At 50.7% G+C, this 18,670-nt stretch overlaps 2 protein-coding genes across 6 annotated transcripts in view; one reads left to right on the forward strand and one right to left on the reverse strand.

The window, feature by feature from the left end:
• Nucleotides 1-11,360, forward strand: part of SPOCK2 (SPARC (osteonectin), cwcv and kazal like domains proteoglycan 2) — a 60,705-nt gene extending 49,345 nt beyond the window's left edge. For all 4 annotated transcript variants that reach the window (XM_030569129.1, XM_030569128.1, XM_030569131.1 and 1 more), the window contains one exon: nucleotides 567-11,360. In XM_030569129.1, the coding sequence (XP_030424989.1) occupies nucleotides 567-703 (137 nt within the window). In that variant the 3' untranslated portion in view covers nucleotides 704-11,360. The remainder of the gene's footprint in view (nucleotides 1-566) is intronic.
• TYSND1 (trypsin domain containing 1) overlaps nucleotides 1,615-18,670 on the reverse strand; it is a 42,893-nt gene continuing 25,837 nt past the window's right edge. For both annotated transcript variants that reach the window (XM_030569126.1, XM_030569125.1), the window contains exon 5: nucleotides 1,615-2,404. The gene's annotated coding sequence lies outside the window, so the exon portion shown is untranslated. The remainder of the gene's footprint in view (nucleotides 2,405-18,670) is intronic.

Genomic DNA, 18,670 nt, shown 5'->3' on the forward strand with positions numbered 1-18,670 from the left:
AATTTGGATTCGGATTCATAGATGTTTAAGGCCACAAGGGCCCATTGTGATCACCTAGCCTGGCCTGCATAGCACAGGCCATAGAGCCTCCTCCAATGATTCCTGCATTGAGCCCAACAGATGTGAGGTTAGGTCATAGCAAATGAAAACAAACCTCATCCTAGTCCCTAAGGGATGTTCATTTACATTGTAAAACCATTTCCCACTTTGGCACAGTTTGTCCTGACCAGAGGATGGTGCTTGAGGAGTACCTCAGATTGGGATAGCAGGGATGTTACTGGTGAGGACAGGGGTACACTGGGAGACCTGTGTCAAGGCCTGGCGCTGGGATAGAAAGGCCACCGCTGGGGAAGAATGGGTTGCATTGTTAGAACTGGGCAGGGCTGAGTTTGCAAACATTCATCTGTGGATATGTCTACCCTGCAATTACAGGCAACTCGAGTAGACATCCCCAAGCTACCTTTAATCTAGCTGGCTCCCTCTCTCAGCCTAGAGCAGAATGTTGTGAGGTACGCTGGGCTCCCAACTGAGTGATTTCCCTAACTCGCACTGTCTTCTTGTTGTAGATGACATAGTTGGGTTCTCGGGGGATTTTGGGAGTGGCGTTGGATGGGAGGATGAGGAAGAGAAAGAGACTGAGGAAGCTGGAGAAGAGGCTGAAGAAGAGGAGGGAGAGGCAGACGATGGAGGCTACATATGGTAGAAGCGGAGAAGAGCACAGTTTGGTCGGGATGCTGGCAGCAAGGCGTGACAGCAGGCAAACTCGAAGGAGATGAGCAGCTTAATGAGATGATCAGGAAACACAGCTGAATGTAACTTATATAGCAGAAAAAGTGTGTGTGCGCATGTATGTGTGTGTGGATGCTTGGGGTGCTATTTACAATGCCCCAGGGATTCCCTGCATTCTCCCAATACAGCTGAAAACACCACTGTAGCAAAGCAAAAGTAAAAAGCAGTCTGCAGTGTTGGTTCAGTTGGGGTTTTTTGTTCCACTTTTAGGTCTTTACTGATAAATATTTCAGCCCATGGGCACATACCCCCTAGTGTGCACATGCTCACACATACCAATACCCATATTCAAAGCCATGAGTAAAAAACACCCACCAGTAATTAATACCTTGTTATAGAAATCTGGCTGCTGAGCTAGCTCACCAGTGACTTTAGCAATTGCACACTGCAAACGCCTTGGAAAATCACAGGAGCGTTTCCCAGTCTGCACTGTAGCACAGGCACTGCCATGGTTTGAATGACAGGCTGTTCTAGTGTGCAGTCCTTCACTTGCCTAAACTTTAGGTGAAGAATTGTACTGCCATAGTCCAAATGCAGGGCTGTACCCAGTGTGGGTGAGACAGAATTGTCCTTGGGCCTGTTTGAGATTCCTGTTTCTTAGGGAAAATTAACCTATAAGGATATTGCATCTTGCTCTTGAAAGCAGTGCTCTAGTGGTAGGTCAATGACTGTTGAGGCACCTGTGACTTGCTCAGCTACCTTAAAACCAAAAGGGGTATTGAAGCTTTTTGCCAAACAGATTGGTCATGAATTAATTCTGCATCTTCTAGTGGCACAGAAAAGGGGATCAGACACTTAGACTTGCAGACCATTTTAATCATGGAGTAAAGTTTTGATCAATGATTTTAATAACCTTTTTGACCTTGCATGATGGAAAAAACAAACTGCATTGACAGGCTCATTACAATAAGAGTCCAAGAAAACCTGTTCTGTACCCACTTCTTTCCCATCCATCCCGATGTCCAGTGCCAGCTTCTGGTAGTCAGAGGTTTAGGGATACTCAGAGCTTGGGGGTGTGTCCCTGACCATCTTGGCTAAGAGCCACTGATAGTCTTGGAGAAAGCGTACCTTGCAGCTGGTACAGGCGGGACAAAGCATGACCTAACAGGATCAGATAAGCACATGCTGTCCTATGAAAACTCGAAAGCTTGGCTGGAACCTGACTCAGACTGGTAGTGCCCAAAAGCCTTTGCTATATGATACTCATTAATGGGGCCAGGTGAAATACATTGGTGGTGTCAGGTCCATTTATTAGGGATTGAGGGGGGAGGAGAAGAGGAGGGTTCAATGACAATAGGTGATCACATAGACTGCAGCTTTGTCTTGTCCAAAGTATTGATTAGAATTTTGTGTGTGTGTAAGCGAGATGTGTTGTGGGCTTCAGAAAACTCCTTCCAGTGTTCTACACTTTGCAAAGCTGGGAGCTGCTCAGACCAGTAAAACTGGCTATAAGGCTGCCCATTCAGCTTCTTGTAACCATGGTGTAATTGCAGCCACAATTTCCATTATCAGTACTAGAAAGCCTCCATCTTGCAGAAGATGTTGAAGCACTGGTGGCAACATCACTCCAGTTCGCATCTTTCCCTGTTCGTGGGAGTATTCTGCCACCTTCACCCTGCCAGAAAAGGGAAACAAAGTCTGAAAAGTCAGTTTCTTTGTAAGATGTAGAACACTTCCCTTCTGCTCCAGGAGACAATGCACTTATTGAATGTGAACAATGCACGTATCAGTGTTTTTTGTCATTGCTCTCTCTGGAAAGCACCTAGCTTCTCTCTATTCAGTTTGTGTGCCCATCATGGGGTTGGGCTGAGGTATTTTTGGTCACTTTTGAATGTTCTGTTAGTCACTGGACAATTGAAGAAGCTCTGATGAGCTGGAAAAGCCAATGCTTTAAGTTTTAATACAGAAGAACCAGTTCCCCAAGAACATGTATTTAAAGGCAGGAAGAGTTGGTTAGTGGGGCATAGGAAGCAACTTGGTGAGGAGCATGGGGACACAGTGCAACTGAAGATGAAGACAGACCTGAAAATAACATTCCTTCAGTGAAAGAAAAGCCATCTTCCCCACTCACAGACCAGCCACCCACCCCCTATTTTCAATGCAGCCTCCATGATTGCAAACTGGGTGTCTGCTCTTGACTTAAGAAGGTTGGTTGGCTTTTTTTGATGGAGATACTTACAGTGAGCACATGCACGCACACACATGCACACACACACAAAATAAGGGGCTTAATCCTATTCCCATGACGTCATTGTAAATTTTGCCAGGGACTTAACTGGAAGCTGGATTGGACCCAAGCTATGTTAATTTCAGTTTGATGGACTGGCCCCCAGCAATCAGATGTGTGGCTCTGTGTGCATATGGGTGTGTGCCTTGAAAGCCTGTGCATGTGTGTGCAGTGTAAACATGCCCCAGTGCAGCGAGAGGGTGTGGGTGTGTGGTAAAACAGCAGCAGCCAGCTTGGCTTACGTTGGGTATTCCAGATCTTATGTGACATTAAGTCTAAAAGGCTGAACCAGAAGCTCAATTTGCTACTGCATATTCTTAAAAAAAAAAAAAAATTAAAAATCTAAAATCCCAGTAAACTCAAGTAACATGCTTGCAATGATCCCATATTAGAGAACACTGTTACGTAGTCAGCTGTGATGATAAATGCACCTTGCTGTGTGGAACGCTTTACATTCCCTTCCACCCAATCTCTCTCTAATAAATACACACAGACAGCTTATCCCCCTTTATTCAGCTATTTCTCCTGATCTTCTGAGGAAAGAATAATTGACCATGACCGACGAGGGGACACTGTAGTTGAATGTGCCACTCCCGAAGGGGATGACCTTCTCAGTCAGTGTGCTACTTGAAATGTTCTGTTTTTCTTAGAGTTTGTGTTTTGTATTGGATTTTTTTCCCCATCAGCATCACCTCACAAGCCATAACACACACTTGACCTTTCATTCCGAAAAGCTCACTTTTACATCCCCCCTGTTGTCATTGCCTTTTGGGGCTGTTCCAGTCTCTCTTGTTTGCTTCATGCCTGCTTGGCTCTGGTACTGGATTTGCTTCCAGTTGTGCATGTTTAATAACCTGTAAATATGTTTTTGAATCAAAGAAGCAATTTTCTAATCCTGATGCGCTCTAGCCATGTAGAGCCCCTCCTTCCCCTGAGATGGTGGGGCCTGCCTCTGAGTTTTGGACAGTTATTGAGGCACTGGTGTCCTTTAGTCTCAACCAAGCTCAAGGCTGCAGTGGTTGTGCTAGGATTCAGTTCAGCAGTGAAAAGCTCCACTGGAGGTGTTTGTTTGCCTCCGCTAACGAGGCCTATGTTGCTGCAGAGGTCAGTGCCTCAAAAATATAAACAAAGGAACAACACACACAAATCATTTGTAGCCCTTTGCTTTCCAGAGCTCTACCTCCCTGCTAATGTGTACACAAGGTATTAATGCCCTCCCTGCTGTATTTACAACCAGGAAAAATTACAACCTGTGTGTTGGGATTCTTGGTTAATTGACACCACCACCATTCCCATAGGAATCAGCTGTGATATCATTTAGCAAGCAGCTTGACCATCACACCTGCCCACATAGTAAGAAGTTGTGCTAGCACAATGTGTCATTGGCAGGAGGGGAGTTAGTAGAGGAAACATCTGGCTACACTTGTTAATGTTTTTTTTTTCCCTTGAGACTGAACTAAGCCATTGCAATATCCATGACGGGACTTCTGACCCTGGGGCTAGTGCTCTTCACTGCTGTGCAGAAGACCTAGCTTCCATTCCTGGTTTTCAGCCCCAGAGATGGCAGGGGCTGAGGGCACTGGAAGAACCAGGCTCAGACTCTGAGCAGAAGAGGAAGGGCCTTGCATTGCACAGCAGCACATACCCTCCCCCCGGAGAAGTAGGAATGGGATAGCTGGGCATGGAAAAGAGTCTTAGCCTCCTGGTCAAGGTAAATAGAACGAGAGGTGGGATCTGGGACGATGCAAAGTGGGCAGATGGAATCCTAAGGCACGTAGAGGGCACTGGCTCAGCTGTAGGCTTTTCAAGTGTGGCTGATCATTCTCTGTGTTTTCGCATTCAAGCTTCCTGTGGATCTTTCCATACACTTCTCTTTTACTATGGAACTGCCCTGTCTCTACAAAATGTAGCGCCACGGCTTTAAACCTTTTATCCATCTCTTTTGCTCTTCTCTTCCAAACTCGCATTTAGCTCACTGGCGATCGAGAGCTATGTATATTAAAACCAGTAATAGATAAGTATTTTGAAGGTGTTCAAAACATGTTCATTTTGTTTTTTAATTATATGCTTAATGAAAGAAACTGACTAACAAAGTTCAGAGAGGAACAACAGCGTCTAGCCTGAAATATATTAAAATGTCTTATGTGCAATAACTTTGAACTTAGAGTTAAGAATCGTGTTCAAGTGCTTGGATTTCAGTTTGTATATTTAAGTGCTGAAATTGTATCTCTCAGTAATTTTAGATGTTAATCCAAACCAAGTGTTAAAATGTATGTGTGCATTTGACGGGCACTAGCGCACCAAGCATTTCAATTCTTAGGGCCCTCTTTCCCCAGCTGTTACACTCCTGTCCTGCTTCACAAGGCCGCCAGGAAAAGCTGTTTCACATTATCTGTCTCTGCCTAGTACTTAACCTAAGGAAACAAGTACACACATCAAGAAATGAAATACGTTATTTTTTAAAAAATAAATAAAAATTTATAAACACTCTTTCCCCTCCCACCCCAGTGCTGTCATCTCTGTTTTAAAAGACTTGGGCTGGAGTGTGAATTCAAAATGGCAACTGACAGCCAGCAGGGGAGACTCAAGTCATCCATCTGCTCCAGAGGTAGCGTGCTGAGCTGGGGGGGGGGGGGGGGGGGAGGAGGGAAGGGAAGTGTCTTAAGTTGTGCCTGTTGCCAGACAGCTCTTGCAAGAGTTGAGACAATGCCTCTCAGCCAGAAAGGGGCTGGCCAGAGTGCAAAGTCCTGAAAGCAGATGCTACAGAATTAGGGCCAATCCTGTAGAGCTACAAAACAGAAGGGGAAGGACCCTTCAGGTTAAAAAATGGCTACATTAGAGCACTCTCTCTCATCAGCATCTTACCCCAATTTGGAGTCACCTTTCCAGTTGTTAGCCAAGGCTGGTGGAGATGAGTGGTATTGCAGGCAGGCTTCAACATTAAAAGCGTTGGCCTAGGGCTGCTCAGTATATAGACAGAGTGCATGCTTGTTACTAACTGTGAGTGTCCCAGGTAGAGAGCTACTGTAGCAAAGCTTTTAAGGCATTTCAGAGTTACAGGGAAGAGGTGACAACTATTCACTGGTCTGGACTGCACTCCACTCCAGAATGTGACAGCAGGTTATTTCACTATGGGGAATTCCACCTTCCTCTGAAGCATGAGGTGCTGGCCATTGCCAAAAATTGGATACGTGGCTAGATGGACTACTGCTCTGATCTGGTAGAGCAATTCTCCTGTGCCCAAGTAATGCAAATGCCTCCCGTTTTGAGCAATCAGGCCTCATTCCATGTTGAGTATGGGGCATATTCCTGTAAATGTCTTTAAATAAGTGAGTATCTCTTCTTTCCTCTATCTGCAACCATGTGTAGTCAAGGTGTTGCCGGTTCTGAGCGGAAGAGCTTGTTTCTCTTCTCCTAGCCTTGCTCCCAGTAAGTGTCGGAAAGGCAAGTCAGGGCTTTTTTACACAGACACATTGCAGCTTATTTGGGGAAATTCCCTTTAAAGTGCAGTTGAACAAATGCACCTGGCTTAACATGATGCAACGCTACCTATGGCAGCAGACATCAGCCAGCATGAAATCAAATCCCACCTCTCCACCCTTCCTTTTTTTCAGAAATCTCACACTCAGAAAGCATTTTGGCACTCACCCGAGAGGAACAGTTCTGCTTTCTCAGGCTATTCCAATGCCAAAAGGATCTCTAGCTACAAAAATATACTGTAGTTTTTGCACCCATAGGGCAAACTCTCCTAAAAAGTACAGTATAATTAGCCACACTAATATAACGTGGTGTCGTACTGCCAGCACTTGCATGATGCCACATGAGAGCAGCCAGGCTTGTGGTGATCGGTGCATGATGTGCTAGTGAGAGTGCGGCCAGCTTGCAGCTGCATACAGACTAGTAAATATGCTTCCTAGAAAATAGAAAACCAGCAGCAAGATAGGAAAGTCAGCTAGTAACTGCTTCTCTGTCCCTGGAGCACTGACAGCCTGTCAGATTCTACTGTGTCTATCCAGCTGATATGAATCCAAGCCCTGTGGTGCTGCTAGACAGCCTCATGCCAAACCAGCCAAGAGAAAGCCAGAGAAGCTAGACATAGCTCTTCTCAGTAACAACTGAGATTCAGGTCCTATTGCCCAGTCCCAGTTACTGACTTAGCAGCTGACTTACTGGAACTTTTCTGGCTAGTTTCCTATAGCTACTGAAAACACAACACAAAAAATCAAATATTGTCAGCTGGGCTGGCAGTCCCTGGCACTGAGGCATTTGTCGTGAGCAGATGGATGGTGATTTGAGATCAGACTTGTGCATTTTCCATCAGAGCTGTTGCTACTGGGTAGTAACATTCAAATCCACTGCTCCCACTCCTATTTAAATCAATGGCACAAGACACAGTGACCTATAGGGTGGAGGAGTATGTACTTCATGCATTAGCTTTTTTGCACTGGAGACCCAGGAGAAAATCCTACGTTTGGGCACCAGTGAAAAAAAAAATCCAGTTTTGATTTGCATCCTACTCTTCATTTCTACCCTTCATAAAACCACAAGACAATTGGCAGCTTCTGCTCAGGAGCAATCCAAGCAGGAACAGCAGAAGTAGGGCATTGCAGGGCATGACAGAAATGCATTGCCACAAGTGAGGAAAAAGTCTCAACAATCAGTGAAATTGAAAAGGCTGAAAATTCAAAACTTATAAAAGGAAATTTTTTTCCACCTGTATGTAATTAGACTGTGACACTGAGACTAAGCATTTAGCAAAATTCAAAAAAGGAAGTGGCTGCTTAGATGGATAACAAGAAAGTCCAGTTAGACTGATGCTAACAAAAGAGTTTTGGAAGCAATATAAAAACCTCATGCTTCAGGGCTGAAGACAATATTAGATGTTAGGATGAGACTTTCCTGTGGGGCAGATAGTCCACATCTGCCTATTGTGGGGTTTCTTACACCTCCCTCTGCAACATCTGGTACTAGCTGCCATTAGAAACAGGATGCTGGACTATGTGGACCTTAGGTCTGAGCCAGTCTAGCAATTCCTATACAGTATTAGCTTGCACAACACCTACCTGAGCTGATACTATCAGCCTTTGATTTCATGAGGGATTTTGCTGTAGGATGATTAGATGCTTGTCACAGGAGGCCATTCAAATATCAAATAAAATAATAACAGAGCAGAAAACAGGAACTCAAAATTAAACCTGCTCTGACAAGCACAGGCTATTTACAGTCTCTCTCTGCTCTGAATCTAATTCCATCTCTTGCCTCCTGCTGCAGGAAGCTATGACATCTGCAATACGACTCATGAAAATAAGAAAGCCACACAAAGCAAAGTTGGCAGCACAGTGAATCCCATCAAGTACATAAATCAGGGAAGGTGCAAGGAGGAGGGATACAGGATTTTATAGTAACGAGGGAAAGTCTGTGTCAGATCCTTGGGGTGAGAGGAGCAGGAAACGCTCTGATAGGCTGGAAGGGCAGAAGACAGCTCTGTGGAAATGCAGTGCAAACTTAACACTGCGCACAGCCCCATAGAGCATGCTACTGTTCATTTTTCTGAATGGCACGGCATGATTTCAATGCAGTCACTGCAGAGTGCTCAGAGTGGTAGGTTCAGCTCTTGTTTGTTTCCCTGGCAACTCATTCTTATTTCAATGCAGTGGTCAAATACTAAGCAGAGCTTCCCATTCCTGAAGTGAACTAATCAGTCCTTCTAGCTCTGCCCCTAGGCAGCAACAATAGTAATTGATGCTCTATATACTTTGCTTACATGGGTGGGTCTCACTTATTAGCACTTAGTCTGTGCTGGACCTTTATATATTCAAATGCTGGATATTTATTCTCATGCTCCCAGCCTCACAAAACACTATAAAGAATGTCAGATTCACGCTACTAAACTCATAACCAAGTTACGGGTGATCATGGCCTAGTTGCCTAACCACATGCCATCTCCAGGGCCCAATCAGTTCAAAAAAGGGAATAATACTGTTTGAAGGGGTTTCATGTAAAATGCTGGAAATGAAAAGTGGTGCAGACATGTTAACTACCATAAACTTGTATTATTATTACTACCCCTTTATTTAAAGGGGCACTGTGGAGAGATTATATGGTTTATCTTCAAACTTTGAAGTAGTTTAAGCAAACCTCTGCAAAGGCACTCACTGCAGAATAAGTGTGGCTACATGGGGACCTAGTAAGGAATAGCTATTTCACAATAACTATTCTGGATTATTGCCCCATATAGACAAGCCCTAAGACTTTTAAACTTTTAGAAACAAAAATGCTCATCTGATTTTTAAGAGAAGACTCACTAATGGACTGGTGGCTCAAGGCTAAGTGAAAGCCAAACTTAGGCCTTGAACATCTTGACTGTTTCTTTAAAAAGAGAAAACAAGATTCCCAAATGTGATGCCAAGATACTTTGTGCTGTTATGCAGGGACTGTGAGATAAGGATAAACCTCTTTATTCCCAAACTCCTAGCAGAGAGCAGCATAAGCTCCTCTCTTCCAACCCCATCCCTAGAAACCACTGCTTTTGTAAGCCTTTCCAGTGCACCTACTAGTTGTTCCTTCACCTGCACCACTATCTTGTGTAGCACAAACATCCAATTTAGACTACGGCGATTCTCAGGAGTGCTAAGTGCCTGTAGGTCCAGCTGAGCTCCATGGATGCTGGGATTTAGGTATTGTAACCCTGAGCAGTGAAAGTGTTTGGAACAAGGGGACTGGACCCAGCATATCCCCCCTCCCCCGAGGGTGCCCTAACCGCTGGGTATAGAGTCATTCTCGCTCTGGCCCAATGACTATTTAAATATTTCACCACAGTGAAAGAGTCACTTGAGCCAGAGACAAAGGGAGAATGACTCTGTAGTCCTGTGGTTAGAGCACCCATGCAGGAGACCCTGCCTCCAGTCCCCTTGCTCCAATTACACTCTCACTATTGACTCACAGTGGAGCAGCTTCAACAGGAGAGAACTTCACATCAAAATATCCCATTTGCTCAGCTGTTCGAGCACTCTTCTGAGAGGTGGGAATTTAACCTGGGTCTCCCACATCCCAGATAAGTCTGACTCTTAGTGTAATGGTTAGATCAAAGTGCTGAATACCAGCACCTCCTCAGGTTGGTGTTTGAATGGGACTGATCTGGTAGGTGGCCTCTGAATACTCGTACCACATCAGACCCTGCATGCACTTGGCAGAATATCTATCTTCCTCCAACTTGTGAATCGTTCTGCGGCTTATGCAGGAGAGAGGCATCCAGCCATTAAGCAGCAGGCAGCAGTGTGCATGCCTGGGGCTGGAACATAGGTACCGGGGACCTTTTACCTGAAAAATTAAGTGCCAACTGAGTTTAAATACCTACAAGGTTCAGCAGGAGTTTTGCAGGTTGCAGAGGAGCCAAAACTCAGATTGAGGTGCCTAAGTATGGGGTTTAGACACCTACGTACCTTTAACGGCTCTGGGCCTAGAGTAAATAAGCACAAGAACTTTGTTCATCCAGGAATTTGTGAAGCACTGTGTGTTCTTATGCTGCTCTCTGCACAGAAACATGGGAGCATCTCTATGGGTGGAGATGGTTGGTGCATGGCCTCATTGCCTCTCTGATCTCCAGTCTACCCAAAATGACAGCTACCGTCAGCTGCTTCTCTTTGCCTCCTTCACTAATGTCCTCTCCTCTTCAGCCTCATATTTATTGCCTTGATTCTCCACTACCTCACCCCATCTGCAGTCCTACCCTTCACCAGAGTGGGAACACTACCAGGCTGACTGTATATTTTATGCCCACTTTGCACAGGTGAAAATAATCACACACAATGCAAGGCAATGGAGAGGAAGGCTTTATTGCATCAGGTTTAAAGCTCCCACCTGCCTTCTCATCAGTCATTGTCTTCACCTGCTCATACACCCTATGCCCTCATCTCCTGAGTGCTTCCTTCCACTCCAGCATTATGCCTTTACTTCCTCACTTCCTCTGAGCCACAGCTCTGTCTTCTCATCCTTCCAGTAGCTCCTTAAAACCCATTTGGCTCATGGTCCATTAGGATTGTAACTGCTCCATTTTGTGTGTCTGTTCACATCTGCCTCCACAATTGTATTCTGGAACAAGTACCACAGCTATCTGTGTGTCTGTAAAGAGCCATGTCCAACTAGAACACTCTGAGTAATAAATAACAACCAGTTTTGTGTGCACCAAAGTGTGTTTATGGGAGCATGTATATGATACAAGGGTGTGTGTTTGTGCACTTCTGTATGCACTAATGTGACCAAAAGTGAACAAGCAAATCTATGTTTGTGCAGCCTTATGTTTATATAAGTGGCACATGCTTATTAATAAATTCAGTGGCTCTGATACTTAATCTGTTCCTGAAGTTATTCTAGTCCTCCTCCTGGCTTCACTAATGACTGTAGGGGAAATCACTTGTGATGCAATAAAGAACAGATTCTGGTTTCAGGTGGGGAATAAACAGCAGGAGCAGATGGATTCAAGAAACAAAGAGCCCATTTTCATGCAAATATTCTTAGCAATTAAAAACTAAGGAAAGAGACGAAAAGAGAATGATGTCATTGTCTCCAAACAAAACGGTGTTCAATGTTCTGCATGAAGTGCCGATGGTTCTTTGCCAGGAGAGAAGCTACTCATCTTCTTTGGAGAACAAGGACATGCAAAATAATTAACAGAGGAAATGCTACCTGGCAGCAGGGATAACTTCTTCTGTAATTACGGCAATTTCCCAAACCTGTGTTGTGTTGAATTAGACATATTTAACTAAGGGTATGTCTACATCTACAATTTTGCAGCGCTGGTTGTTACAGCTGTATTAGTACAGCTGTATAGGGCCAGCGCTGCAGAGTGGCCACACTTACAGCAACCAGCGCTGCAAGTGGTGTTAGATGTGGCCACACTGCAGCGCTGTTGGGCGGCTTCAAGGGGGGTTCGGGGAACGCGAGAGCAAACCGGGGAAGGTGACCAGCTTCGCCGCGGTTTGCTCTCGCGTTCCCCAAAACCCCCTGCAAACCGCAGGGAAGGAGACCTGCTTGCACGGGGGTTCGGGGAACGCGAGAGCAAACCGGGGAAGGAGACCAGCTTCGCCGCGGTTTGCTCTCGCGTTCCCCGAACCCCCCTGCAAACCACAGGGAAGGAGACCTGCTTGCACGGGGGTCCGGGGAACGCGAGAGCAAACCGGGGAAGGAGACCAGCTTCGCCGCGGTTTGCTCTCGCGTTCCCCGAACCCGCCTGCAAACCGCAGGGAAGGAGACTTGCTTGCACGGGGATTCGGGGAACGCGAGAGCAAACCGCAGGGAAGGAGACCTGCTTGCACGGGGGTTCGGGGAACGCGAGAGCAAACCGGGGAAGGAGACCAGCTTCGCTGCGGTTTGCTCTAGCGTTCCCCGAACCCCCCTGCAAACCGCAGGGAAGGAGACCTGCTTGCACGGGGGTTCGGGGAACGCGAGAGCAAACCGGGGAAGGAGACCAGCTGCGCCGCGGTTTGCTCTCGCGTTCCCCGAACCCCCCTGCAAACCGCAGGGAAGGCGACCTGCTTGCTCAGGGATTCGGGGAACGCGAGAGCAAACCGCAGGGAAGGAGACCTGCTTGCACGGGGGTTCGGGGAACGCGAGAGCAAACCGGGGAAGGAGACCAGCTTCGCCGCGGTTTGCTCTCGCGTTCCCCGAACCCCCCTGCAAACCGCGGGGAAGGAGACCTGCTTGCATGGGGGTTCGGGGAACGCGAGAGCAAACCGGGGAAGGAGACCAGCTTCGCCGCGGTTTGCTCTCGCGTTCCCCGAACCCCCCTGCAAACCGCAGGGAAGGAGACCTGCTTGCACGGGGGTTCGGGGAACGCGAGAGCAAACCGCAGGGAAGGAGACCAGCTGCGCCGCGGTTTGCTCTCGCGTTCCCCGAACCCCCCTGCAAACCGCAGGGAAGGCGACCTGCTTGCTCAGGGATTCGGGGAACGCGAGAGCAAACCGCAGGGAAGGAGACCTGCTTGCACGGGGGTTCGGGGAACGCGAGAGCAAACCGGGGAAGGAGACCAGCTTCGCCGCGGTTTGCTCTCGCGTTCCCCGAACCCCCCTGCAAACCGCGGGGAAGGAGACCTGCTTGCATGGGGGTTCGGGGAACGCGAGAGCAAACCGGGGAAGGAGACCAGCTTCGCCGCGGTTTGCTCTCGCGTTTCCCGAACCCCCCTGCAAACCGCAGGGAAGGAGACCTGCTTGCACGGGGGTTCGGGGAACGCGAGAGCAAACCGCAGGGAAGGAGACCTGCTTGCTCGGGGGTTCGGGGAACACGAGAGCAAACCAGGGAAGGAGACCTGCTTGATTACCAGAGGCTTCCTCAGGTATGCTGGGATACCTGCTTATTCCACGGAGGTCAAGAAAAGCGCTGGTAAGTGTCTACACTTGATTACCAGCGCTGGATCACCAGCGCTGGATCCTCTACACCCGAGACAAAACGGGAGTACGGCCAGCGCTGCAAACAGGGAGTTGCAGCGCTGGTGATGCCCTGCAGATGTGTACACCTCCTAAGTTGCAGCGCTGTAACCCCCTCACCAGCGCTGCAACTTTGTGATGTAGACAAGCCCTAAGTGTTTCTCCCTCAGCAGAGTTCATGTCATGTCTGCCAGAGTGCAGCTTCCTTTGCCCCTGAAGAGTCAGTCCTGAGAGGAACTAATGAACTGTTTGTATCTCTTTTGTTGCTGAAAATGCAAGGAGGAAGCTAATGTGGGTTCTTCTTCGAGTGATTGCTCACATCCATTCCAGTTAGGTGTGCGCGCTGCGCGTGCACGTTCGTCGGAAACTTTTTACCCTAGCAACTCCAGTGGGCCGGCAGGTCGCCCCCTGGAGTGGCGCCGCCATGGCACCCAATATATATCCCTGCCGGCCCGCCCGCTCCTCAGTTCCTTCTTACCGCCGTGTCGGTCGTTGGAACTGTGGAGCGCGGCATAACTGTCCTCCACGTCCCTAGCTCTCCTAGTTCTCTATCGTTTATCTGTCGTTCATCTCTAGTTCCATTATAGTTGTTAATTAGTTTGTTAAGTAGATAGTTAAGTTAAATAGTTGTTAAGTAGTTCTTCGCCGGGGGCTTAGCCCTTCCCGGCACCCGGCGCCAGGCTCATGCCTGTTTCGCCGGGCTTCAAGCAGTGTGCGGCCTGCAAGAAGCCCATGCCTACCAGCGATCCCCACGAAGCGTGCCTGAAGTGCCTCGGGGAATCGCACAGATCCGACAAGTGCCGCATCTGTAAGGCTTTTAAGCCGAGGACAAAGAAGGAGAGGGATCAAAGGCTCCGAACTCTCCTAATGGAGGCGGCACTTGACCCGACGGCTTCGCAGGCCGTGGTATCGGCACCGGCACCGGATCGCTCCGGCACCGAGAAGACTCCTCGGCACCGACCCTCTCCGGCACTGGAGTCAGAGCCAAGGCCGTCGAAGTCTGATACTCCGGCCAGGCAGACCCGGCTAGAGCGCCCGGCCTCGACATCGGCCGCGGCGCCGCCGGCACCGTCAGCACCGTTGACTCCGGGCCCGGCGGGTCCGTTGAGTCCGGTGCCGCCGAGCTCCCCCATGAGATCTGGGGTTGAGATAGTGGTCCCATCCACACCGGAGACCTTCGCCTCGGCTCGGGACCTTATTGCCCTGACTGAGCCCACTCGGCTGCCACCCCCGGTACCTCCGGTGCGGGTCGTGTCCAGAGGCAAGCCCATGATGTCGGCACCGCCCAGAGACAGTCGTTCACGATCCAGGTCCCGACGTCTTGGGCGCTCCAGATCCCGACGCCGCTCGCAGTCCCGGCACCGCTCCCCTCAGCGGTACCGGTCGCACTCGCGGCACCGGTCGGCATCGAGACGGTCGCGGTCAGGCTCCAGTCGTCGACACCGGCACCGCGATTCCAGGAGCAGGTCCCGACGCTACTCGCCGCACCGGTCGACCTCCCGGCACCGAGCTGGTGGCAGGTCCCGGTCTCGGTCTCCCTCCCGGCACCGAGCTGGTGGTAGGTCCCGGTCGACCTCCCGGCACCGAGCTGGTGGCAGGTCCCGGCAACGAAGCGGCGCCCGGTACCGATCAGGATCCCGGCACCGTGACAGATCCCGGTCCCGATCCCGGCACCGATATGACTCCCGGCACCGGTCCCCGGCACCGAGACGATCCTCCGTGCCGGCCCGCGCAGACCCTTACCATCCAGGGTCGGCCCCACCATGGCCCTCGAGACAGCCGTCCGTATCCTCCCAGACGGACAGCGGGTATGCGCTGGGCACCGACCGGCAGGCGGCGCTGTTCGGTGATCCGCCGCTGCAGGACCAAGGCCCACAACAGTGGGGATTCTGGACACCCTGGGCATACCATCAGGCCCAGGGCCCCCAGCAGCTCCCGGCTAGACCGGCGACTGCGGAGCGTAGGGCCCCTGAAGCCTCGTTGTCTCGCCCCCCTCCCTCCCCGGAAGGGGAGGAAGGGTCCAAGCAGCAGGACTCCGCTGCGGCTCCGGAGGCAGAGGCGAGGGCTGAGGAAGACCCTCAGTTAGACACTCTCGTGCCTGGGGTCTCATCATCCTCCTCCCCGGATGAGGCGGTGGCGGGTACCTCCTCCAACACTCCCCCCCCGCTGGATCTCAGGGCGCACCAAGACCTCCTCAGGCGATTGGCTCAAAATCTGAGTCTGCAGGCAGAGGAGGTCTCGGAGATAGAGGATCCAATTGTAACCATCCTCTCTTCTGATGCTCCCACCAGGGTCGCCCTGCCCTTCATACGGACCATCCAGGCCAACGCCAATACCATCTGGCAGTTCCCGGCCTCCATCCCTCCGACAGCGAAAGGAGTCGAGAGGAAGTACATGGCCCCTTCTAGGGGATACGAATATCTCCATGTACACCCGACTCCGGGTTCACTGGTGGTGCAATCAGTGAACGATAGGGAGCGTCACGGCCAGGAGGCTCCAGCCCCCAAATCCAGAGAAGCCAGGCGGATGGACCTCCTTGGCCGTAAGGTGTATTCGGCTGGGGCGCTGCAGCTCAGGGTCTCCAACCAGCAGGCCCTGCTGAGCAGATATGCCTTTAATTCCTGGGTGGCAGTGGACAAATTTAAGGAGCTGCTGCCACAGGATGCTCGCCAAGAGTTTACGGCCATCTTGGACGAAGGCAAGAAGGTCGCACGCACGGCCTTACAAGCCTCCTTGGACGCTGCGGACTCGGCTGCCCGTACCCTCGCATCAGGAGTTACGATGCGTCGCATCTCCTGGCTGCAGGTTTCCGGCCTTCCGCCGGAGCTCCAGCATACTATACAGGACCTTCCTTTCGAAGGCCAGGGCCTGTTTTCTGATAAGACAGACCCCAGACTCAAGAGTCTAAAAGACAACCGGGTCATTATGCGGTCCCTCGGGATGCACACCCCCGTGACGCAGTGTAGACCCTTTAGGTCACAACAACAGCAACAACGTAGGCCGTTTTCCCAGTTCCGCCAGCGGCAGGACCTTTACAGGCGCCGCGGCAGGAACGGAAGGCGCAGGCAGTCGGGGAACCAAGGGGGGCAGAACCAAGGCTCCTCAAAACCCCCGCCTGGTCCTAAGCCTTCATTTTGAAGGTGCCCTCGGGCGCGGTAACAGTTTCCCCTATGGATCCTTCCCCCCCGTTTTCCAACCGCCTTTCGTTTTTCCTCCCGGCGTGGTCCCAAATAACATCGGACCGCTGGGTCTTAAGCATGGTGCAGACGGGATACCGCCTGCAGTTTGTTTCATTTCCTCCTTCCCGCCCTCCTTCCTCGTCCCTCTTCAGGGACCCCTCTCACGAGCAATTCCTTCGGCAGGAGGTGCAGACGCTCCTCAGCAAAGGAGCTATAGAGGCGGTTCTGGAAAACGAGAAAGGCAAGGGGTTTTATTCCCGCTACTTTCTGATCCCCAAGGCCAAGGGGGGCCTCAGGCCTATCCTCGACCTGCGAGAACTCAACAAATACCTCGTGAAGTTGAAGTTCCGCATGGTATCCCTGGGGACCATTATTCCATCCCTGGATCCGGGAGACTGGTACGCCGCCCTCGACATGCAGGACGCGTATTTCCACATTGCCATTTGGCCGCGCCACAGACGCTTTCTCCGCTTCGTTGTGGGGGCTCTTCATTATCAATTTGCAGTCCTCCCATTCGGCCTGTCCACGGCCCCGAGGGTGTTTACAAAATGCATGGCAGTTGTCGTGGCACATCTTCGGCGCAACCGTGTCCACGTGTTCCCTTATCTGGACGACTGGTTGATTCGGGGCACGTCGGAACAGCAAGTCAACAGCCATGTCCGCGTGATCACCGGCATGTTTGCAAGTCTGGGCCTCTTGATAAACACAGACAAGTCCACCCTGAGGCCCACGCAGAAGGTGGAATTTATCGGGGCCGTCCTGGACGCCACTGTGGGCAGGGCCTCGCTGCCTCTGCAACGGTTCCAGACCATGGCGGCGATCGTTCAACGTTTGCGGTCAGCCCCATTGACGTCAGTGAGGACATGTCTAACCCTGTTAGGCCACATGGCGGCGTGCACCTTTGTGACCGACTACGCTCGGCTCCACATGAGGCCTCTCCAGCTGTGGCTTATCAGTCATTACAGGCCGGCAAGGCAACCGTTAGACATGTTAGTCACAATCCCCCAGAAGGTCTTAGATTCTCTCGGCTGGTGGTTAGACCAGTCCGTATTATGTGCGGGTCTTCCCTTCCACCCCTCTCAGCCCTCGGTATCCCTGACAACGGATGCCTCAGATCTAGGCTGGGGGGCCCACCTAGGGGCCCTGCGGACACAGGGCCTGTGGTCCCAGGAGGAGGTGGGGCTACACATCAACATGTGGGAGTTGAGAGCGGTCCGCCTTGCTTGTCAAGCGTTCTGTCATCAGCTTCAGGGTCGTTGTGTCGCCGTGTTCACGGACAACACGACGACCATGTACTATATCAACAAGCAGGGCGGCACCAGGTCCTCCTCCCTGTGCCACGAGGCGATACGACTCTGGGACTTTTGCGTAGCCCACTCCATTCACCTCAGGGCTTCCTTCCTCCCTGGAGTACGGAACACACTGGCGGATCGATTGAGCAGATCCTTCCTGTCACACGAGTGGTCCCTTCGCCCGGACGTCGCTCTCTCCATTTTCCGGAGGTGGGGTTATCCCCGGGTGGACCTCTTCGCGTCCAAGGGGAACAGGAAGTGCCAAGCGTTCTGCTCCTTTCAGGGCAGGGAGCCGGGGTCGATAGCGGATGCCTTCCTCATCCAGTGGTCAACCCACCTGTACTATGCGTTTCCCCCGTTCCCTCTGGTCCACAAGGTCCTCCTGAAGGTGCGCAGAGACAGGGCTCTCGTGATCATGGTGGCCCCGGCATGGCCCAGGCAGCACTGGTACACCATGCTGCTGGACTTGGCCATAGCTGACCCAGTTCCCCTGCCCCTTCATCCGGACCTGATTACCCAGGACCACGGGACCCTCTGTCACCCAGACCTGCAGTCGCTGCACCTAGCGGCGTGGCTCCTGCGTGGCTGACTGGTTCCGAGCTGCGCTGCTCCACGCCTGTGAGAGAGGTGCTCTTGAGCAGCAGGAAACCGTCCACAAGAGCCACATATTCGGCGAAATGGAAGCGCTTCTCCTGTTGGTGCGTAGAGAGAAATCTCCGCCCTATGGAAGTTTCGATAACCGAAATCTTAGACTACGTTTGG

The sequence above is a fragment of the Gopherus evgoodei genome, chromosome 7 (assembly GCF_007399415.2).
Source record: "Gopherus evgoodei ecotype Sinaloan lineage chromosome 7, rGopEvg1_v1.p, whole genome shotgun sequence".
NCBI lineage: Eukaryota > Metazoa > Chordata > Testudines > Testudinidae > Gopherus > Gopherus evgoodei.